General features: G+C 43.0%; 2 protein-coding genes across 2 annotated transcripts; both read right to left on the bottom strand.

The window, feature by feature from the left end:
* Positions 1–3,602: 3,602 nt before the first annotated feature.
* Positions 3,603–7,808, bottom strand: LOC121575896 (leucine-rich repeat, immunoglobulin-like domain and transmembrane domain-containing protein 2). Its single transcript, XM_041889222.2, has 3 exons — positions 7,658–7,808; positions 6,608–7,395; positions 3,603–5,885 (listed from the first exon to the last, which is right to left on the bottom strand). The coding sequence occupies exons 1-3, from the start codon at positions 7,765–7,767 to the stop codon at positions 5,041–5,043; spliced, it is 1,743 nt and encodes a 580-aa protein (XP_041745156.1). The 5' UTR covers positions 7,768–7,808; the 3' UTR covers positions 3,603–5,040.
* A 4,790-nt stretch (positions 7,809–12,598) lies between these two features.
* On the bottom strand, positions 12,599–22,859 carry LOC121581838 (leucine-rich repeat, immunoglobulin-like domain and transmembrane domain-containing protein 1). The gene is made up of 4 exons (XM_041897204.2): positions 22,446–22,859; positions 21,544–22,007; positions 20,426–20,731; positions 12,599–14,396 (listed from the first exon to the last, which is right to left on the bottom strand). The coding sequence occupies exons 1-4, from the start codon at positions 22,568–22,570 to the stop codon at positions 13,312–13,314; spliced, it is 1,980 nt and encodes a 659-aa protein (XP_041753138.1). The 5' UTR covers positions 22,571–22,859; the 3' UTR covers positions 12,599–13,311.
* Between the last annotated feature and the right edge of the window lie 1,375 nt (positions 22,860–24,234).

The raw sequence follows: 24,234 nt of genomic DNA, 5'->3' as shown, positions 1-24,234 counted from the left end.
TTGTTGTGTTGTGATTTTGTTAGTTCATAACCAGCTACATATACAATATGTTTTAGATAACAATAAACTAAAACTAGAATACAGAAATAATTTTGTGATCTGCAATAAATTACTAATAAAGTAAATAAAAAAATAAATAAATGTTTATGTGTAGATAGGAACCAGTGGAGGCTGCTGAGGGGAGGACGTCTCATAACAATGGCTGGAACGGAGCAAATGGAATGGCATCAAACCATGTTTGATTTAGTTGATACCATTCCACTGATTCCGCTCCAGCCATTACCACGAGCCCGTCCTCCCCAATTAAGGTGGCACCAACCTCCTGTGATAGGTACGGTGCTGTATGTCGTTGTTCAGTTGAAGCGCGCAAAGCCTGGGATTCAATCAAAGGCGTGTTGTCAACCAGTGCATTGCACTTGACTTTTAAAGGTAATTTACACTATAGCCGACATCCAAGCTGAAATATTTACTACACAAACATACATAAGACAAAAAACAGGAGAATGACAAAAACTGAACGACTAAAAAGCACCATAAGGAAAAGCAAAGCAAAAATATGCGTTTTTAAGATCTTTTAAATATGTCCACAGTTTCGTCCCACCTCGGGTTCTCTGGCAGGCTATTCCAGAGGCAGGGGGCATAATAACTAAAGGCTGCCTCTCCATGCGTCTTGGTTCTAGGATTTGGGATGGTTAGAAGGCCAGTCAGTGTCAGAGGACCTGAGGGACCTACTGGGTAAATAACTTAAAAACATGTCTGATATGTATTGGGGTGCACAATCATGGTTTGATCTAAAAACCAATAGAATAATCTTAAAATGTATTCTAAAACTCACAGGCAGCCATTGCAGAGACCTTAAAACTGGTGTAATGTGTGCTCTCCGTCTGAGGAGACCATTACAGTAGTCAAGCCTGCTTGTAATAAAAGCATGGATGAGTCTCTCTGTATCAGCCTGAGAGAGAAACGGCCACACCTTGGCAATATTCCTCAGGTGGTAAAAAGCTATTTTGGTCACATTCCTAATGTGTGATTTGAAATTTAGTTCAGAATCTAAAATAACACCTACGTTTTTTTAACCTGGTGTTTACCTAACGTGTGGCCAGATTCTCTCTCTGTGCTTTGGCTCCAACAATAAATACCTCGGGCTTGTCTTGATTTAGCTGGAGGAAGCCATCCAAGTCATCTAATACAGTCTAATAATTTATCCGTGGAGCTAAAATCCTCTGGTGACACAGAATTGTAAAGTTGTGTATCGTCTACCATTTTGTTTCTGAGGTCTTGGCTGATTTCTTGCGATTTTCCCATGATGTCAAGCAAAGAGGCACTGAGTTTGAAGGGAGCTCTTGAAATACATCCACAGGTACACCTCCAATTGACTCAAATTATGTCAGTTAGCCTATCAGAAGCTTCTAAAGCCATCACATCATTTTCTGGAATTTTCCAAGCTGTTTAAAGGCACAGTCAACTTAGTGTATGTAAACTTCTGACCCATTGGAATTGTGATACAGTGAATTATAAGTGAAATAATCTGTCTGTAAACAATTGTTGGAAAAATCACTTGTGTCATGCACAAAGTAGATGTCCTAACCGACTTGCCAAAACTATAGTTCGTTAAAAAGACATTTGTGGAGTGGTTGAAAAACAAGTTTTAATGACTCCAACCGAAGTGTATGGAAACATCCGACTTCAACTGTATATAAACTGAACAGACCCAAAATCGAACATTGTGGAATGCCACATGTGATATGTATTTTCTCTTTGTTATGTTCACCAAAGGTGACAAAAAACGTTTGACCGGTTAAATAGGTCCTAAACCATTTTATAACTGGACTGGAGAGGCCAACCCACCTCTCCATTCTGTCCAGAAGTACATCATGGTCAACAGTGTTGAATACAGCACTTAAATCCAATGGTACAAGGACAGAGAGCTGTTTGGCATCTGTGTTGGCTCTAAGATAATTTACCACTTTAACTAAGGCTGTCTCTGTGGGCACAAAAAAACAGATTGAAATTTTTCACAAATACAGTTGGCACTTAAACAATTATTTAGCTGTTTGAAAACCAATTTCTCCAGAATTTTGCGTAAGAATGGAAGGTTGGAGATTGTCAGAAAATTGCTAAGAGCTGAAGAATCTAGATTCGTTTTCTTCAGAAGGGGTTTCACCATAACAGGGAGAGAACAGGGAGTGATTAACAATAGCTTGCACTTCTTCAGATATGCAATAAAAACTGTTTTGAAGAAGGTGGTGGGGATAGGATCGAGAAGGCAGGTAGAAGACTTAAGTTGTGATGTCACTTTCCTGAGCATGTCTGTGTCAACCAGGGAAAATAAATCCATAGTGCCTTTGCGTGGTAGGCTTGCATTACCGCCCTATACTGCATTCAACTGACCTGCACCGTCTTCCTAATCTTCTTTCTTGACCCTCTAGTCTCTTTTCACTCATTCGAGGGTAATGCTCACTTAGACATAAGAGGCTTTTGTCTTTTGGCGGCTGAGAATGTTGATAGCAAAGTTCAGTAGTCAAACCAACCACAACCAGTAGGCTAGGGATGAGTCATAAATAGGGTGGAAAAATTCCTGACTTCCTGATTATGCTCTTTCGATTCCGGGAATCTTTCACCTGGGATCTCTGGAAAACCTGAACATTTTGGGAAAGTTACCAGAATTTTAAATGTAACAAAGTGAAAGACGTAAACTTATGATGATACAAATCACAGAAGTAGAATATCTTTGACTCCACAATAGATGTGCTTTTATTCAAGACTATACATGTTTTGATCACATTGGCATGTGAAAGACAGATATTTTAGGCCATTGTTGAAAACACAAATACATTCAAGTACATTAAGGACTAGACTATTTACCCCATAATGTGACAGACACACACATATATATATATATATATATATATATATATATATATATATATTAGGGGTGTAACGATTCGTTTTAACAACGATTCGATTTGTATCACGATTCGTGGTTGTCGATACGATTCAAGGACGATATTGGTTCATTTAGAACGATACGATCCGAAACGATTCAGTGACTTGAAATCGATTCAGTAACCTTTTAGCCAAAAATTCAACCAGTGTGACTGAAATAAATACCTGGATACTGGACAGTGCAGGTGAAGTTTCCTAGATTCCTGTTTCTTGTAAGGACCGCAATGGTGGCTTGATAATTTCTCGCTCGTTGGCTTCTCCTCTGTCGTCCGCCATGCTATGTTTTGTTGTCTTTGCGCCTTTGCGCTAGCTGCTGGCGCGGGCGGTGATGTCACGGATAGGCAGACTGAATCGAGTAATGTTTAAAGCCTTTATCATTAAAAGTGCTAAGAAAAAACATCCATATAAAGTCTGACGTGCTTAAATCCAATGGGTTATTTCTAGTATCGATACAATCGATTTATTACATTTTAAAACGATGTTAGATTGATATATGTTGTCCAAAAGGCCAACTCGCCGAGCACAGATCGATGTAGTTGGATCATAGGAATATAAATCGATACATCGATGTAGTAGATGGATCGTTACACCCCTAAAATATATATATATATATATATATATATATATATATATATATAAATATATATATATCAGAAATGATCATCTAATGCAGCTTGCAGTAAACTCAGAGAAGGTATTCTATGTGAGACATGGTTAAGATCTAATGAGACCCAAATGGCACCCTATTCCGTGTGTAGTGCACTACTTTTGACCAGTAGTGTACACTACACAGATAATAGGGGGCCATTTGGGACACACACATGGTTAAGATCTAGAGAGATACAAGATACAGATTATTCAGATAGAAAAAAAAAAACACTATAATCTCTTTACCAGTGTATGAATAAATGCACACCAAGCAATGCTTACATAACACATCCTTTTGAGTGATTGTGCTAAAATCAAAGTGTTAGTCTGTGAAAATTCACTCCGTTCCCCCTTGCCCTAACCCTTGGATGTTTACAGATCTGTAAGGTGTCAGTTATAAATATAAAGGAAATTCCACAACTAAACCTCTTATACCTATCCAGAAAAGGGTTACAAAATTACGGTTACTTTCCTAAAATTCCCAGGTTTTCTGGGAATTTCATGCTTATTCCCTCTTGATTCCATGAATCTCGAACCAGGATTTCCTGATTCCATTAATCTCCAACCAGGATTTGGGAACCGTACCAGAATTTTACAACCCTAATCCAGACCCTTCAGATTTGTAAAAGTCAAAAATGTAAGGCCAATGGGATTTGGGTAGGGAGCAATTAGGATGGTGTTGTCTCAAGTGTCCATCTTCACCCCCAACTTTAATCCCAAACATCTTCACCCCCAACTCTAATCCCAAACATCTTCACCCCCAACTCTAATCCCAAACATCTTCACCCCCAACTCTAATCCCAAACATCTTCAACCCCAACTCTAATCCCAAACATCTTCACCCCCAACTCTAATCCCAAACATCTTCACCCCCAACTCTAATCCCAAACATCTTCACCCCCAACTCTAATCCCAAACATCTTCACCCCCAACTCTAATCCTCACCATCCCACCCCTTATAAAAAAGTGAGTCAAAAACAGGAAAAGAGTAGCAAAGAAGCCTCATTCATTACGTAGGTAGTAGTGCAAAGGCTATATACAGTGTGTATTACTGTAGATTTAACTGAACCTCTCCTAATGAATGAGTTTCAACGAACCGTGAGGAAATGCAGTTCATTACATTCTGAAGACAAGAAAATATTTGCAACTATATTGCATGTACAGAATTAACATTATGTTTGTTTTTTTTGGCCAGATAAGTTTGTATTCCATTTTTTTCTTTTAAAACAGAGAACAATCAAGCTAAATAGATACAGTATATAAACTCATTTAACAAATAAACCTTGCTACCGACATGGAAGGAAGGCATTTCACTCTTAGCATGACACCTTTAAGCTTTACAGATGCATTTCCTGAAGCTTCACTTCACATAAGACTGCCCCCCATTATTACAGATAACTGTTCCTCTAGACGTCTTGTACACGTTTTTAATCGTTAAACCTACATCTAATATAGCTTTGCTCCAGTGGTTGTCTCTGGTAGATCTTGTGCTTTTCCCCTGTGGTTGTTTCTTTCCTCTGAGGACTTACTCCTCTTCTTCATCACCTCATCAGAGTCACCACAGAGTCCTTCATCGCTGGCGGCCTGGAGGCTGTCGAAGGTCCCCTGTCTCTCCCCATTCGTCCTCAGGGTCTTCTCCTGCCTCCTCCTCCTCTTACACTGCTCCGTACAGCGGTCCAGGCAGCTGAACGTACATCTGGTGTCGGTGGTGCAGGCGTACATGCCCACGGGCACCGCCAGCCCCATGGCACACACGATCACCATAATATGGATGAGCTTCGCTCGTTGTTCCAGCTGGCTGATGTCACTTCCTGTTACGAACACGATGCACTGGCCGGCGCGGGGCATCTGGTTCTTCAGCGTCACACACACTTCGTATTTAGTAACCGGTATGAGGTCGTTGACCGAATAGGTGTTGATGCCCGGCCCGATGTATGTCAACTCCCTTTTGTCCGAGTGGTATTTCCCCAAGTGGATGGTGAACCAGGTTTCTGACGGGTTGTCTGTCGCAGCGTACCACTCCAGAGTGATGCCGTAGACCGTCTGCTTGGAGATGCGGATGTCAATGTATACGTTCTCGTCGGCTGAGGCCAGGGGGAACGGGGGAGGAGACATGGCTGAACCGCCGGAGGACGAGGCATTGAAAGACTTGATGTTGACCAGGAAACTGGCGGAGGAGTTGCCTATGAAGTTGTTGGCGAAGCAGGTGTAGACACCTCGGTCCGCCATTTGAAGGGATGGGATGACCAGCTGAGATCTGATGGTCTCATCATCCACACGGGTCTCTGAGACTGAAGAGAAAGGAGAATTATGATACAACTTAATCAACAAGGGTGAATAAAAATTAGCATATTGTAAACGTATAATATTCAGTCCTCTATTTGTAATATGTTGCATTAGGCATTATTGTTAAGTTTTCCTACAAGAAAGGCTGTGTCATACATTGTTTAAAGCAATCTATAAACACCAATAGCCTACCAAACACTGTTTCAATCTATAAACACCAATAGCCTACCAAACACTGTTTCAATCTATAAACACCAATAGCCTACCAAACACTGTTTCAATCTATAAACACCAATAGCCTACCAAACACTGTTTCAATCTATAAACACCAATAGCCTACCAAACACTGTTTCAATCTATAAACACCAATAGCCTACCAAACACTGTTTCAATCTATAAACACCAATAGCCTACCAAACACTGTTTCAATCTATAAACACCAATAGCCTACCAAACACTGTTTCAATCTATAAACACCAATAGCCTACCAAACACTGTTTCAATCTATAAACACCAATAGCCTACCAAACACTGTTTCAATCTATAAACCAGATTCATATATATGAAATACACATGCTTTAGCCTACTTGTCTTAAATCCTGTCATCAAAGTGGTGTAGCTTACAATAAACTATGAGTGACTGACCTATGATATCAGTCACTGGTAAATAAAGTCACAGCAATCTAATGGATGATAGCCTAGAAATTGCAATGAAATAAAACCTTACCAGTAAATCCCCTTATAATCTTTAGGCTGTATGACCAGTGGATGGCGGGGTCAGGCCTGGCTTTGACTAAGCACTGGAGGGTTACATTGTCCCCCAGTGACACCGTCATGTTGGTTTCTGAGGCTGAGGCCTCGGGTTTCATACATGTTTTCAAACCGACCTCGAGGAAGAACTTCCCCGCCCTGGAACTGGGGCCCGTGCACGTCAGGTACGAGTTCATCAGAATTAGAGGTGGACTAACGGTTTTGATAAACTCAAGGAAACCTTTGAGGCGGCAGTCACACAGCCAAGGGTTGTCGTGCAGCGCTAAAACGACGTTGGCCTCTCCACTGCTGGCCTCTTTACCTCCGTTTCTCTCCTGCGTGTTGAGGAGAGGCCAGTTGAGGAAGACATCCCTGGATATGACAGTAAGCTGATTGAAGGATAAATCTAAATAGGTCAGGCCTGGTAGTTGTCTCAGGGCGGATTCCGGCAGCACGTCTAGTCGGTTATGTTTCAGGTCCAAAATCTTCAGGTTCGGCGTATCCTGGAACGCCGTCCATGGGACTGAACGCAGCTTGTTTCCCTGTAGCCGCAGTTCTGTTAGATTCGTCAGCCCCTCCAGACTCTTGATGTTCATCAGGGTGATGTCGTTGAAATTCAACCACAGAGACGCCAAGGCGTTCACGTTAGCGAAGGAGCGGCGAGGTAATTCGGTCAGGTGGGAATTCTCTATTCGAATTTTACTGAAATCATTTGGAACGTTGTCTGGGATTCGTCCCATGGCGGTTTCCATACAAAGTAAGGATCTAAAATAAAACAAAAACATTTTGGGTTATGTAAGTACGGGTATCGTTATAATTTCATGTTAAAATAAAACAACATAGGTTATTTATATTATATTATAGTAAATTATCTCTCCACATTGTCCATTGTTAAAACCAGTTATGAAAAAACACCATTGAGTTTAGCAATAGGCTAAATAGGTCAACTGCATAACCTTCTGACAAGGTAAAGAAACTCGGTACAAAACTAGTTAGCCTACAAAATAATTGACAACAAACAATTTACCTTCCCAAGTTGTCATTTGTGCAAGAACAGCCGGGTAAACAAGATGTTGATCCAGGAGTAACTCGATAGAATAGCAAAACTATAGCTAATACTGTATACAAGGTGGCCATATTCCTTTTTACAGAAACGCATTTGAGCAGGGCATCTCCACAGGGACGGACGGTAGAGGTAAACCTATTACTTTAATCTTCCTTGAAGCAATTTCTTAAGACACCAAATGACATGTTAAACACACCGGAAGTTTGTATTTTTAGCAATGAGGCAAATTGACTGTGCTGCTACTGAATGTATGTTCCCTAATCCCTATGAATGAATGGGAAGGCTTTCAGGAATAATGTGATTTCTACGAAATATACCTAGGCTACTTGATATTGAATATGTACTGACAGTGACCTGACGAAAAAAAGTATAAATAGATTATCAGGAAGCATAATACGCAATCTATAGATTAGGGGTACTACAAACTATTGAGAAAATGGCACTATATACCCAACACCTATTATTTGTATACTGCATGAAACAGGATTGTTAATTAATTGAGGAACGTTGGAAGAGGTCTTCAGACATAGAGTACATAGTCTGCAGATGATTGTGTACAAAGTAAAGGACCACAGTGACCATGACAAGGAAACAAGTTGTACACCAAACAAAACATATCACGTGGCACTATCCATGGTGCTGATCTCAACCAATGATTTATATATACACTAGAAGACTGACAGGTGGAGCTGTTTTGAAGCCACCGAGTTTAAACAGACGGATTTTGATGTGGATTTTTTTTATTATGCTAATTATTTTTTCAGCGCTAGCCTGGACATTGTCTCTAGGGGGTTAAAGTAAAAAAAAAATTCAGAGAGTACTGATATCACTCTCCCCACTACAACAAAAAAATACTTAAATACATGTAATCTTGTCCTTGAAATAATTCGTTGAAATACTGAAGAATTCTATTCATTCCTATGGAGGACTGAGCCTTCTGAATAGTGCCAATATGGCCGACCGGTGGCTTCAAAGCCTCTCATTGGCCAATACCAGAGTATGTGAGCGGAGCAGAGCTGGAACGGAGCGAGGAGGGAGCGTTGCCCAATTTGATTGGAGCGTGGAGCGAATTTCCCAAAGGCTAAAGCGTCGGCATTTTCACCCGCTCCAATTTCGCTCCAGTAGCGTTCACTTCAGGAGCTCAGGGCGCGCCCGGCCCGGCCCGGCCCAGCATGCATTGGTAGTCTACTTGCTTTAGCTACTCTCATGGAGTTCGCTAAATATTTTCATAAAGAAACTGATAAAACACACAGGCGAAAAAGATGAGGAGGACCAAGAGCAAGAGAGGGAGTGTGGTGATGTAATGTCCACAACTAAACAATCATTGTGATGTAGTGATGTAGAGAGGGAGTGTGGTGATGTAGTGTCCACAACTAAAGAATCATTATGATGTAGAGAGGGAGTGTGGTGATGTAGTGTCCACAACTAAAGAATCATTATGATGTAGAGAGGGATTGTGGTGATGTAGTGTCCACAACTAAAGAATCATTATGATGTAGAGAGGGAGTGAGGTGATGTAGTGTCCACAACTAAAGAATCATTATGATGTAGAGAGGGAGTGTGGTGATGTAGTGTCCACAACTAAAGAATCATTATGATGTAGAGAGGGATTGTGGTGATGTAGTGTCCACAACTAAAGAATCATTATGATGTAGAGAGGGAGTGAGGTGATGTAGTGTCCACAACTAAAGGATCATTATGATGTAGAGAGGGAGTGTGGTGATGTAGTGTCCACAACTAAAGAATCATTATGATGTAGTGATGTAGAGAGGGAGTGTGGTGATGTAGTGTCCACAACTAAAGAATCATTATGATGTAGTGATGTAGAGAGGGAGTGTGGTGATGTAGTGTCCCACAACTAAAGAATCATTGTGATGTAGTGATGTAGAGAGGGAGTGCTGTGGAATCTGAAAAGACACGTATCCTGAAAGCATGATGGGGTACTTACTGCATGCACATGCTAACAGAAAGGAACGAGGTGGGTAGCTAGCTCAGTGTGTCATGGTAGCAGTATTTATAACTAAAAGTCGGATCTCTTAAAAGTTTAGTTCATTTTCGTTCTATTATCTATACAGTAGGCCATCATTGATTTTGGCCCAATAGGCTTGGCATATTACATCTCTCAAGGAGCTTTCCATTTTGATAGGGTTATTTTATCTAAAATCCTGCCCAGCCTGGCAAGAGTGTCCCGAAGGGTGTTTGGCATCCCCAGGCTGCTGGCCTGAACCTGAGGCCACAGACTCTGGCAAAACTCATGTTTCTAAAAATGAATTCAAAGGCACTGTAGACTGAGCCTAATAAGGCATTTTTCGTTTAATTTCTATTTAATTCTAAGTAAGTCACAGCCTATATCTGCAAATTATAGACTATAATGATTTAATATACCTACATGTTGTTTAAATGCTGAGCGCTTAATGTCCCTGCCAGCCTTGTGTGTCACTCTCGCAAATGCTTCACAATTTATTTATTTGTAGGCTATAGCCTTGAAATAATTGAAATTATACAGCCTAAATTAATCATGTCTGGCTCCTGACCCATTTAGAGGGTTTATATGCTGTTTAATATGACATGTAGCCTGTTTAATGATGAGCTCTAATTACAGTCACCTTTTCCTGTTGTTTATTAAAATACTTTCTATTCAAATCCATATGGTTTGGTTTCAATACTTCAAAACCATATGGTAGGTCCAATTAGTCACAAAAAATAGATGGGGTGTTGGTTAAATTGTGATTTTAATGAATGGAGTGAATTTGTAGCGGTAGTTTTAATTTGGAGCAGCAGTTTCTTTTTCTTTGAGCGAGGAGCGTTTTTTTTTTTTGCGGAGCAGTTGAAAAGGAGGTGGAGCACCGCATACTGTGGCCAATACATAGCATCAGCAATCCAGGCTTTATATACATCGTTGATTGCAATGTATAGCTGTTCGTCAGCCCTTCAAATGTATATAATATCGTATGTAATAAGCTTAGACTTAGCTTAAACATATGCTATTGCCGAGCATGCTAGTGCTATGCCATGCTGTGGTTTGCCATCACAATGCTTAAATCTGCCTGTTGTCACCTCTTGATAATTGACCATTGACCCCAGATGGATATCATCACATTAGGATGTTCTTTATCTTTGAAACAGAACCTATCCTCTGATTTGCTTGAAAAATAATGTTGTGTCTTGGGAGGAAAGTGCTGTTACAGAGCAGGTAAGGATTTAAGAGGACACAAACATTTATATCAAAATATTTATTTTGTCATACATTTAGACATACACACACATCAGATCGTAGATACATATTACAAAATATGTAGTATGTTAGCTTTGATTGGACAGTAAACCTGGCACATTAACATACAGTGAGGGAAAAAAGTATTTGATCCCCTGCTGATTTTGTACGTTTGCCCACTGACAAAGAAATGATCAGTCTATAATTTTAATGGTAGGTTTACTTGAACAGTGAGAGACAGAATAACAACAAAAAAATCCAGAAAAATGCATGTCAAAAATGTTATGAAGTGATTTGCATTTTAATGAGGGAAATAAGTATTTGACCCCTCTGCAAAACATGACTTAGTACTTGGTGGCAAAACCCTTGTTGGCAATCACAGAGGTCAGACGTTTCTTGTAGTTGGCCACCAGGTTTGCACACATCTCAGGAGGGATTTTGTCCCACTCCTCTTTGCAGATCTTCTCCTAGTCATTAAGGTTTCGAGGCTGACGTTTGGCAACTCGAACCTTCAGCTCCCTCCACAGATTTTCTATGGGATTAAGGTCTGGAGACTGGCTAGGCCACTCCAGGACCTTAATGTGCTTCTTCTTGAGCCACTCCTTTGTTGCCTTGGCCGTGTGTTTTGGGTCATTGTCATGCTGGAATACCCATCCACGACCCATTTTCAATGCCCTGGCTGAGGGAAGGAGGTTCTCACCCAAGATTTGACGGTACATGGCCCCGTCCATCGTCCCTTTGATGCGGTGAAGTTGTCCTGTCCCCTTAGCAGAAAAACACCCCCAAAGCATAATGTTTCCACCTCCATGTTTGACGGTGGGGATGGTGTTCTTGGGGTCATAGGCAGCATTCCTCCTCCTCCAAACACGGCGAGTTGAGTTGATGCCAAAGAGCTCAATTTTGGTCTCATCTGACCACAACACTTTCATCCAGTTCTCCTCTGAATCATTCAGATGTTCATTGGCAAACTTCAGACGGCCCTGTATATGTGCTTTCTTGAGCAGGGGGACCTTGCGGGCGCTGCAGGATTTCAGTCCTTCACGGCGTAGTGTGTTACCAATTGTTTTCTTAGTGACTATGATCCCAGCTGCCTTGAGATCATTGACAAGATCCTCCCGTGTAGTTCTGGGCTGATTCCTCACCGTTCTCATAATCATTGCAACTCCACAAGGTGAAAATTGCATGGAGCCCCAGGCCGAGGGAGATTGACAGGTCTTTTGTGTTTCTTCCATTTGGGAATAATCTCACCAACTGTTGTCACCTTCTCACCAAGCTGCTTGGCGATGGTCTTGAAGCCCATTCCAGCCTTGTGTAGGTCTACAATCTTGTCCCTGACATCCTTGGAGAGCTCTTTGGTCTTGGCCATGGTGGAGAGTTTGGAATCTGATTGATTGATTGCTTCTGTGGACAGGTGTATTTTATACAGGTAACAAACTGAGATTTGGAGCACTCCCTTTAAGAGTGTGCTCCTAATCTCAGCTCGTTACCTGTATAAAAGACACCTGGGAGCCATAAATCTTTCTGATTGAGAGGGGGTCAAATACTTATTTCCCTCATTAAAATGCAAATCAATTTATAACATTTTTGACATGCGTTTTTCTGGATTTCTTTGTTGTTATTCTGTCTCTCACTGTTCAAATAAACCTACCATTAAAATTATAGACTTATCATTTCTTTGTCAGTGGGCAAACTTACAAAATCAGCAGGGGATCAAATACTTTTTCCCCCCTCACTGTATATGGTAAATACACAGAAGTCTAAAACATCACTACAGATATTGAGTTCTGCTTCAACAATACTTTACAAATACATTATTTTGTCAAATAACAACTGTGCCAGAATTCTGAGGTCAGATTTATTTCAGAATAACTCTGTCATTACTCTTTCTATTTGCAAACCTTTATTAAGAAGATTCTAGTAGAATCATTTAGGGTTTCCTATTCCATTCTGATTCTGGGAATCTTCCACACAGAATTTCTGGAAAACCTGGGAATTTTGAAAAAGTTAAATAACCCCCTTAAAAAGGTGCATGACAAATATAAAATGTTTCTTTGCAGATCAGAAATAATTTATGTGTACAATGAAATCAACATTTTCTTTTTTCTTTATTTTTGTACAGTTCACCAGGTCAAGGGTCAAGGGTGGCCTTTATTCCCACAAGGCTGTACATTTATTTATCCTATTTATCTAAACTTACATATTCACCACACATGTTTTATCCAAAGGCAAAAAGTGTCCATGCAACTGTCCTTCTAGTTCTGTCCAGTCTCTGAGCAGTTTCACTCACGCTGCTGTCAACTACTGGCTGAAATTCTACAAAACCTTTATAACGCATCTTTAAGTTGTGCTTGGAAAGGACAGACTTTCTCTGCCCTATAAAGGTTGAGGCCATCATTTGGTATCAACAAAAGTACTCGTTAGGCGGTCCCTCAGTCCTGCAAGTGGCCTCAGAGCCCACACTGGACCTAGCAGAGAGCAGTCTGTTGGACTCATCTGGCTGTCGCCTGGCAAGGTACTCCCCCTCCATCCCGTTAGGCTTCTGTCCTGGGGAGAGGGTCTCGAATGTCACATATGATTCTTGGATATCTTTGGATTTCCTCTCCAGTAGCTTTTTACAACGCTTCTTGAGCGCCCCGCAGCAGACGATCAACGTCAGGGGGACAGCGATCACGCAGGCCACGGTGATCACCACCACGTTAATGAGCTTCTGGGTGCCGCTAGCGCTGGCCGCCTCGTCCGTTGAGAAGATTACGCACTGCTCCTTTTTTGGGATCAGGCCTTTGACGCAGACGCAGGCGATGTACTTTGTCCTTGGCACAAGGCCCTCGATGGTGATCCGGTTCTTTCCCGCACCGACGTTGATCCTCCGCATGTCCCTCTCGCCAAACACGGCGTACAGGACGCTGAACTCTGTAGTGTTCTTGGCCGCCGTGGCCCGCCAGTTCAGGGAGACGGTGTGGTCGGTGTCCCCGATTACCTTCACCGATCGCACCACCCGTTTCTCCGGCGGCGCCGGCGCCTGTAAAGAAGAGGCGTTGGCTGCCAGGTTGCTAAGGATCTCCTTCTCCACTTCCTGCATCGCTGTCTCCGTGATGGGAGGACTGGGCGTCTGTCCGTCAGCCACGCTGCGCGAAATACTGTAGCTCTCGATATTATGCTTTCCTGTGAAACCGCCTGGTCCTAGTGGTTCGATGATGGGCGTGGCCGCCGTGGTGGTTGGTGGAGGTATGTATTTTGTAACGAGTTTATCCTGGTAGGCAGCTTTCCCAAACCCACCGGTTTTCCGTCCCCTTTGGTTTCTAGTCTTGGAGCTGCCACCTTGTTCATCATTTTTAAAGGAGTCTGTGATAACCAGGGAGATGATGGCATCTGCAGTCCCCACGAAGTTCGTCGCTTTGCAGATGTATTTCCCAGAGTCCCTGTAAGAGACAGCACGCACACTCAGGAGGGACCAAATGATTCCCTCCTTTGAAACTTCTTCCTGAACTATCAAAGAAATACGAAGAAAATGTGATTAGATGGATTAGTGAAGAGAAAACAGTCCATCCATCTGTAATCTAGGCTATTTCAGCTTCTGACTGTACAAAAATAGATTTCCTGGTCCCTGGTCCCAGATTTCCAGATGCCCTGGTCCCAGATCTTCTTGTGCTGTCTTGCGAACTACGCCAAACAGTGACCATAAGAGTTTCCAAGACAGCACAAATAGATCTGGGACCAGGCTAAGACCTGCCATAACTGGAGCAGGTTTAGAGCACAACTGAAATGTCAACTTTTTTGTGTTGTCCTTCATCCATTTTTTACGTACACTACCAGTCAGAAGTTTGGACACACCTACTCATTCAAGTTTTTTTTGCTTTTTTAAACTATTTTTTACATTGTAGAATAATAATGAAGACATCAAAACTATGAAATAACACATATGGAATCATTTAGTAACCAAAAAAGTGTTAAAGAAATCAAAATATATTTTATATTTGAGATTCTTCAAAGTAGCCACCCTTTGGCTTGATGACAGCTTTCCACACTCTTGGCATTCTCTCAACCAGCTTCATGAGGTTGTCACCTGGAATGCATTTCAATTAACAGGTGTGCCTTCTTAAAAGTGAATATGTGGAATCTCTTTCCTTCTTAATGCGTTTGAGACAATCAGTTGTGTTGTGACAAGGTAGGGGGGTGTACAGAAAAAAGTCCATATTTTGGCAAGAACAGCTCAAATAAGCAAAGAGAAACGACAGTCCATCATTACTTTAAGACATGAAGGTCAGTCAATATGGAACATTTCAAGAACTTTGAAAGTTTCTTCAAGTGCAGACACAAAAACCATCAAGAGCTATGATGAAACTGGCTCTCACGAGGACCGCCACAGGAATGGAAGACCCAGAGTTCTCTCTGCTGCAGAGGATAAGTTCATTAGAGTTACCAGCCTCAGAAATTGCAGCCCAAATAAATGACACAGAGTTCAAGACACAGACACATCTCAAAATCAACTGTTCAGAGGGGACTGTGTGAACCAGGCCTTCATGGTCGAATTGCTGCAAAGAAACCACTACTAAAGGACACCAATAATAAGAAGAGACCTGCTTGGGCCAAGAAACACGAGCAATGGACATTAGACCTTTGGAAATGTGTCCTTTGGTCTGGAGTCCAAATTAGAGATTTTTGGTTCCAACCGCTGTGTCTTTGTGAGACGCGGTGTGGGTGAATGGATGATCTCCGCATGTGTATTTCCCACCGTAAAGCATGGAGGAGGAGGTGTTATGGTGTGGGGTTGCTTTGCTGGTGACACGGTCTGTGATTTATTTTAGAATTCAAGGCACACTTAACCAGCATGACTACCACAGCATTCTGCAGTGATACGCCATCCCATCTGGTTTGGGCTTAGTGGGACTATCATTTGTCTTTTAACAGGACAATGACCCAACACACCTCCAGGCTGTGTAAGGTCTATTTTACGAAGAGGGAGAGTGATGGAGTGCTGCATCAGATGACCTGGCCTCCACAATCCCCCAACCTCAACCTAATTGAGATGGTGTGGGATGAATCGGACGGCAGAGTGAAGGAAAAGCAGCCAACAAGTGCTCAGCATATGTGGAAACGCCTTCAAGACGGTTGGAAAAGCATTCCTGGTGAAGCTGGTTGAGAGAATGCCAAGAGTGTGAAAAGCTGTCATCAAGGCTGTAGCGGGTGATTTGGACGGAGTCAGGTGCAGGAGGTGTAAATCCCAGAATAATGGTTTATTCCGCCAATACAGCGGTTCGCAGCAATGCGTAAAACAACTACAGTGTGACTTAACGGCGCACTGGGGAAAACAAAACACACGGGTGAATATCTCGGCGATAAAGTACATAATGCTCCACCGAGCTATCGACCTTGCCAAAGCCCCGGATAAACCACCGATAGTAATTGGCAAAGCCAATGAAGCGCTGCACCTCCTTTACCGTGGTTGGAGTCGGCCAATTACGCACGGCTGAAATGCGATCTCCCTCCATCTCCACACCTGAGGTGGTGATGTGGTATCCAAGGAAGGAGACAGATTGTTGGAAGAACAGACACTGTTCTGCCTTGGCATACAGGTCATGCTCCAACAGTCGGCCCAGCACTCTGCAAACCAGGGACACATGCTCGGCGCGCATAGTGGAATACACCAGGATGTCTTTGATGTAGACCACCACACCGCGACCAAGCATGTCCCGAAACACCTCGTTCACAAAGGACAGAGGAAATGAGGAGTAGTGGTCGCACCAACGGAAACAGCTAGACACCTACCCTGACACTCTCGCGACCACCCTGTGAGAACCCTCTGTGGCCATGAAAAGATGGTGTCGTGTAGTGCTAGCCAGGGAAGGCCCAACACAACAGGAAAATCAGGGGACTCAATAATGTGAAACGTGATTTTCTCATTATGGGTCTCCTGCGTAATCATAGTGACTGGTGCTGTAACCTCCCTAACCAAACCTGACCCTAATGGTTGATTGTCAAGTGCTTTGATGGGTAATGGAATAGACAGGGGAACCAATGGAATACATAGACTAAGAGCTAAGACCTGTCCATAAAGTTCCCAGCTGCGCCTGAATCTACCAGCACCTTACACTGGGGAACTACCGTGTAATCAGGAAAGTTGACGTGGATGGTGAAATGCGCAGCAGAGGGCTCTGAACGAGTGTGGGTTTGCGCTACCTGGGGTGACGCGAGAGTGCCCTGCCTGCCGCCTCCAGAACCAGAAGAACTCTGATGACATCGTGCAGCAGAATGTCCTCTCTTGCCACAAGAGTGACACTGAAGCTGTCGTCCTCCGTTCTCCCGGAACGCTGCACCACCCAGTTCCATCGGAACATGATCCGGGTTGAAGGGGGGTGAAACGGGCAGGCCCCTTCCAGGACGTCTTCTCGAAGCCAGCAGGTTGTCCAACCGGATGGCCATGTCCACCAGTTGGTTGAAGGTCAACGTGGTATCCCTGCAGGCTAGCTCCCTTCGGACGTCCTCACACAGGCCGCATCGGAAGTGGTCGATGAGGGCCCGCACGTTCCACCCGGACCCAGCTGCTAGAGTTCTAAACTCCAGGGCAAAGTCTTGCGCGGTCCTCGTCCCTGCCTCAGATGGACCAGACGTTCGCCCGCCTCTCTTCCTTCAGGGGGATGATCAAAGACTGCTCGGAAGAGGCGAGCGAACTCTCCGTAGTTGTCCAACGCGTCTCCTCCTTCACTCCAGACCGCGTTGGCCCACTTCAGGGCTTTCCCCGAGAGGCAGGAGACGAGGGCGGACACCTTCTCACAATCCGATGGAGCCGGGCTGATGGTGTTGAAATAGAGGTCCAGCTGCAGGAGGAAACCCTGGCAGCGGGCCGCTGTCCTGTCGTATTCCCTTGGTCGAGAAAGGTGAATACCTCTGGGTGCTGGTGTGTGGGTGGCTGGATCCGGTCGCTCAGCTGGTTCCGCAGGGTCGGGTCCTCTCCTCTCCAGGCGCTGGATGGCCTGGAGAACCCGATCCATCGCGTCGCCCAAGCTTGCTAACATGTTGGAATGCTCCCAGACCCGCTCAACAACTCCAGGCATATTCTCTGCTCCTGCTGACTCCATGCTGTTCGGGTGATTCTATAGCGGGTGATTTGGATGGAGTCAGGCGCAGGAGGTGTAAATCCCAGAATAATGGTTTATTCCGCCAATACAGCGGTTCGCAGCAATGCGTAAAATAATTACAGTGCGACTTAACGGCGCACTGTAACCCTCTTCAAAGGGGGTGACACTCTAGATCCAAACTGTTACAGACCTATATCCATCCTGCCCTGCCTTTCGAAAGTATTTGAAAGCCAAGTTAACAAACAGATCACCGACCATTTCGAATCCCACCGTACCTTCTCCGCTATGCAATCCGGTTTCCGAGCTGGTCATGGGTGCACTTCAGCCACGCTCAAGGTCCTAAACGATATTATAACCGCGATCGATAATAGACAGTACTGTGCAGCGGTCTTCATCGATCTGGCCAAGGCTTTCGACTCTGTCAACCACCGCATTCTTATTGGCAGACTAAATAGCCTTGGTTTCTCAAATGACTGCCTCGCCTGGTTCACCAACTACTTCTCAGATAGAGTTCAATGTGTCAAATCGGAGGGCCTGTTGTCTGGACCTATGGCAGTCTCTATGGGGGTGCCACAGGGTTCAATTCTTGAGCCGACTCTTTTCTCTGTGTATATCAATGATGTCGCTCTTGCTGCTGGTGACTCTCAGATCCACCTCTACGCAGACGACACCATTTTGTATACATCTGGCCCTTCATTGGACACTGTGTTAACAAACCTCCAAACAAGCTTCAATGCCATACAACACTCCTTCAGTAGCCTCCAACTGCTCTTAAACACTAGTAAAACTAAATGCATGCTCTTCAATCGAACGCTGCTGGCACCCGCCCACCCGACTAGAAATCACTACTCTCGACGTGTCTGACCTAGAGTATGTGGACAACTACAAATACATAGGTGTCTGGTTAGACTGTAAACTCTCCTTCCAGACTCACATTAAGAATCTCCAATCCAAAGTTAAATCTAGAATCGGCTTCCTATTTCGCAACAAAGCCTCCTTCACTCATGCTGCCAAACATGCCCTCGTAAAACTGACTATCCTACCGATCCTTGACTTCGGCGATGTCATTTACAAAATAGCCTCCAACACTCTACTCAGCAAATTGGATGTAGTCTATCACAGTGCCATCCGTTTTGTCTCCAAAGCCCCATACACTACCCACCACTGTGACCTGTACGCTCTTGTTGGCTGGTCCTCACTACATGTTCGTCGTCAAACCCACTGGCTCCAGGCCATCTATAAATCACTGCTAGGCAAATCCCCGCCTTATCTTAGCTCATTGGTCACCATAGCAGCAGGTATATCTCACTGGTCATCCCCAAAGCCAACACCTCCTTTGGCCGCCATTCCTTCCAGTTCTCTGCTGCCAATGACTGGAACGAATTGCAAAAATCTCTGAAGCTGTAGACTCTTATCTCCCTCACTAACTTTAAGCATCAGTTGTCAGAGCACCTTACCGATCACTGCACCTGTACACAGCCCATCTGAAATTTGCCCACCCAACTACCTCATCCCTATATTGTTATTTATTTTGCTATTTTGCACCCCAGTATCTCTATTTGCACATAATCTACATTTACATTTACATTAATGATAATCTCTTGCACATCTAGCATTCCAGTGTTAATACTAATTGTAATTATTTTGCACTATAGCCTATTTATTGCCTTACCTCCATAACTTGCTACATTTGCACACACTGTATATATATTTTTTGTAGTATTATTTTTTTTTGGACTTTGTTTTTTTACCCCATATGTAACTCTGTGTTGTTGTTTTTATCGCACTGCTTTGCTTTATCTTGGCCAGGTCGCAGTTGTAAATGAGAACTTGTTCTCAACTGGCTTACCTGGTTAAATAAAGGTGAAATAATTAAATAAAATAAAATAAACTGGGGAAAACAAAACACACAGGTGAATATCCCGGCGATAAAGTACATAATGCTCTACCGAGCTAATGACACCTCCACATGGAAACAATCACACACAAAGACATGGGGAGCAGAGGGAATACTAGTACAGAGACTGATGAGGGGATATGAACCAGGTGTGTGTAAAAAAAGTAGACAAAACCAATGGAATGAGGAAAAGAGGAGCGGCAGTGGCTAGAAGGCCGGTGACGACGATCGCCGAAGCCTTTTCGAACAAGGAGAGGAGGCCGCTTCGGAGGAAGTCGTGACAAAGGCAAAGGGTGGCTATTTGTTGAATCTCAAATATAAAATATATTTTGATTTGTTTAACACTTTTTTGGTTACTACATGATTCCATATGTGTTATTTCATAGTTTGGATGTCTTCACTATTATTCTACAACGTAGGAAATAGTAAAAATACTGACTGGTACTGTGTGTACTGTAGCCACTGCTTGTTCATGGCTGTATATCTATTTGTTACACATCAAATAAATAAAATAAATACATTCATAAATCAATTAAACTCACCAGTGCCGTTCATCTGTTTGCCATCTGCCCGGGTCCAGGACAGCTCTGGGATGGGGACTCCGATGGTCCCACAGCGCAGCAGGACGTTGTTCCCCAGGGAGCTCCTGACCCGGGCCACAGCCGTGTGGACCCGGGGCTCCTGGCACCTCTGGAGCTCCGTCTCGCTGAACAGCACCCCCGACAGGCTCTCTGGGTCAGCGCAGCGCAGCCTGGTGTCGATCAGAGCCACGGAGGACGATGGAGACTTCTGGAACTGGACCACGTCATAGAGCCGGCAGTCGCACAGCCACGGGTTGTCATGGAGACCTACAGCGATGAATAAAATAAACATTTCACCAGGATATACATTTACATTTTAGTCATTTAGCAGACGCTCTTATCCAGAGCGACTTACAGGAGCAATTCAATCAATTTTATTTTATATAGCCCTTCTTACATCAGCTAATATCTCGAAGTGCTGTACAGAAACCCAGCCTAAAACCCCAAACAGCTAGTAATGCAGGTGTAGAAGCACGGGTTAAGTGCCTTGCTCAAGGGCGCATCGACAGATATTTCACCTAGTCGGCTCGGGGATTAGAGCCAGCGATCTTTCGGTTACTGGCACAACGCTCTTACCCACTAAGCTACCTGCCGCCCCATAAACATTTTTGTTCGTTAGCAGGTGCTCTTATCCAGAGCGACTTAGGTAGATAAAGTAACAGCAATGGTAGCTAAACAAAGGTAAAATAAAACAACATCACTTTTAGCATAGCAATAGATAAGACAAACATGCATATTTTGGACAAATGTTCTTGCTCTGTCTGAACTACCACCATGTGTTGTGTGTATACAAAGGCAGTTTAGCAAGAATTCATTGTAAGTAGAAGTAATCATGTTAGTTTGAAGTGATACTAGTGAATGTAGTCACATTAACACTACAGTATGGCTTCACTATAATTAGACTAATCCTTTTACTACTCCCAAATGCTGATGCTGACGCCTCCAACTTTCCAGTTAATGCTATTTATAAACTGGGTGGTTCGAGCAAACCAAACGGGATTCCCTCTAGGTAAATAAAGATTGCTTTAATTGGAATTGATTGATTAATTAATTGCTTAATTAGCTGTTTAGATCCTTACCTAGAATATATTTGGAACTTTCCCCATCTCCTTGAGATGGTTTCACAGATAACCACGTAGAGAGAACCTCAGGAGGTACAGTGACCAGGCTGTTGCTAGATACGTCCAGGTAGGTCAGGTTCTTGATATAGCTGGTGGCCTCGGCCGGGATCGACGATATCTTATTATTATGCAGGTCCAGTAGCCTGAGGTCGGGCATATCAGTCAGAGATTCCCAGGGGAAAGAGGTGAGAGCGTTCCCTTCCAGTCTCAGCTCATCCAGACTTCTCAGGCCACGGAAGCTGTCTACATTTAAAGAGTTCAGAGAATTGAAAGACATCCAGAGAAATTCCAGACTGTTGAGGTAGTGAAAGGTTTCGCTGGAAATCCTTGTGATGGCAGTCTTCTCGATCCGCAGTTTCAAGGTGTCTGCGGGAAAGTTGGGTGGGACCAGCGTGATCTCTGGGTCATTACAAATGACACTCCTAGATAGATGGAGAGAAAGTTAAACACATGTTAGTGAATGTCACTGTATAACCTGTTGTAACATGTTTATTTAAATAATTAAACTTTATTACAAGGTTGATTCAATTAACCATGGCCTTGTACGTGTTCATGACATATGATAGGTTGACAATTCATGCATTTAAAAAAATCACCCTAAATATTTTATTTGCTCGGTTTTTAATCGTTAGTTTTTTCCATTATTTTTTTCTCCCTCGGTCTAAACGTGGTGTATACATCAGGACCAAGGAAAGGGGATTAGAGCAGAGCAAGTTAATCCTCAAGCCTATATATATAAAAAAAGAAGTGCAGACCTTACCTGCATACTACGCCCAGGTACCACACAACAGAAAAATATGTAGAATAGAAGTTGTTCACATTAACATTTTAATCAGTTGTAATAATTGCAATGGTCTTACCTTGCGTTGGATCCGTCTGATAATTTGTGAAAGAAGCAGCTACATTGAGACAGACACGCGCTGCAAACAAACCGTCCGAGGAAAAGTAATGCCAAACAGAAACCCAGACTAAAACCTGGAAACATTTTCTCTCCGAAACTTCACTATCAAATATACTATCAAACTAAACTACAAGATAATTTGACAAATAACAAAAGTACTGTTTATTTGTTATTCCGAGCCTGCTATGCATCATGTGTGGGTCCTGCTATCTCCGTGCCGCATATTGGTTTTAACGTCGTTCCGAAGCCTGAGATAAAAAAGGATGGACAGGGATTAGTGGAAAGGACTTGGGTTATTTTCATTTACACGATTATTTCCTCCTGGCAGTTGATACACGGGCTGTGTAGTTTCGCTTTGTTTATATGCAGAGTAAAACACTTCCCTATAGTTGGGGTTTATTACAGAGATGGGAGTGGACCATTAGTTTTGGCGATTCATTTACTTTCATAGATTCACTTTATTTATTTTCTTGAATGAGACAATGTAAGTTAACTACAATGCAAAAGGAAACTGTTGACATTTGTTACAAAAAAGTTTTAGAACACCTACTCATTCAAGGGTTTTTCTTAATTTTTACTATTTTCTACATTGTATAAAAATAGGGAAGACATCAAAACTACGAAATAACACATAATGTAGTAACCAAAAAAAGTGTTAAACAAATCAAAATATATTTTATATTTGAGATTCTTCAAAATAGCCACCCTTTGCCTTGATGACATATTTGCACACTCTTGGCATTCTCTCAACCAGCTTCATGAGGTAGTCACCTGGAATGCATTTCAATTAACAGGTGTGCCTTCTTAAAAGTTAATTTGTGGAATTTCTTTCCTTTTTAATGCGTTTGAGCCAATCAGTTGTGTTGTGACAAGGTACAGGTAGTCCCCTGTAGCTCAGTTGGTAGAGCATGGCCCTTGCAACGCCAGGGTCGTGGGTTCGTTTCCCACGGGGGGCCAGTATGAAAATGTATGCACTCACTAACTGTAAGTCGCTCTGGATAAGAGCGTCTGCTAAATGACTAAAATGTAAATGTTAAAATGTATGGGGGGTACACAGAAGATAGCCCCATTTGGTAAAAGACCAAGTCCATATTATGGCAAGAACAACTCAAATAAGCAAAGAGAAACAACAGTCCATCATTACTTTAAGGCATGAAGGTCAGTCAATACGGAACATTTCAAGAACTTTGAAAGTTTCTTCAAGTGCAGTCACAAAAACCATCAAGCGCTATGATGAAACTCTCTCATGAGGACCGCCAAGGGAATGGAAGACCCAGAGTTACCTCTGCTGCAGAGGATACGTTCATTAGAGTTACCAGCCTCAGAAATTGCAGCCCAAATAAATGCTTCACAGAGTTCAAGTAACAGACACATCTCAACATCAACTGTTTAGAGGAGACTATGTGAATCAGGCCTTCATGGTCGAATTGCTGAAAAGGAACCACTACTAAAGGACACCAATAATAAGAAGAGACTTGCTTGGGCCAAAAAACAGGAGCAATGGACATTAGACCGTCCTTTGGTCTGGAGTCCAAATTGGACATTTGTGTCTTTGTGAGACGCGATGTGGGTGGACGGATTATCTCTGCATGTGTATTTCCCACCGTAAGGCACGGAGGAGGAGGTGTTATGGTGTGGGGGTGCTTTGCTGGTGACACAGTCTGTTATTTGTTTAGAATTCAAGTCACACTTAACCAGCATGGCTACCACAGCATTCTGCAGCGATACGCCATCCCATCTGGTTTGGG

The sequence above is a fragment of the Coregonus clupeaformis genome, chromosome 1 (genome assembly GCF_020615455.1).
Source record: "Coregonus clupeaformis isolate EN_2021a chromosome 1, ASM2061545v1, whole genome shotgun sequence".
NCBI lineage: Eukaryota > Metazoa > Chordata > Actinopteri > Salmoniformes > Salmonidae > Coregonus > Coregonus clupeaformis.
The sequence above is the reverse complement of the archived record's forward strand: the minus strand, read 5'-3'. Positions and strand labels throughout refer to the sequence as shown.

Excerpts from the sequence above, each read along its gene's own strand:
- LOC121575896 (XM_041889222.2), bottom strand. The coding sequence starts at position 7,767 with ATGGCCACCTTGTATACAGTATTAGCTATAGTTTTGCTATTCTATCGA. Across the intron at positions 7,396-7,657 it reads ACAAATGACAACTTGGGAAG|ATCCTTACTTTGTATGGAAA; the intron begins GTAAATTGTTTG and ends GTTTTATTTTAG. Across the intron at positions 5,886-6,607 it reads GATTATAAGGGGATTTACTG|TCTCAGAGACCCGTGTGGAT; the intron begins GTAAGGTTTTAT and ends CTTTCTCTTCAG.
- LOC121581838 (XM_041897204.2), bottom strand. The coding sequence starts at position 22,570 with ATGTTTCCAGGTTTTAGTCTGGGTTTCTGTTTGGCATTACTTTTCCTC. Across the intron at positions 22,008-22,445 it reads TCAGACGGATCCAACGCAAG|GAGTGTCATTTGTAATGACC; the intron begins GTAAGACCATTG and ends CCATCTATCTAG. Across the intron at positions 14,397-20,425 it reads CAAACAGATGAACGGCACTG|TTCAGGAAGAAGTTTCAAAG; the intron begins GTGAGTTTAATT and ends TTTCTTTGATAG.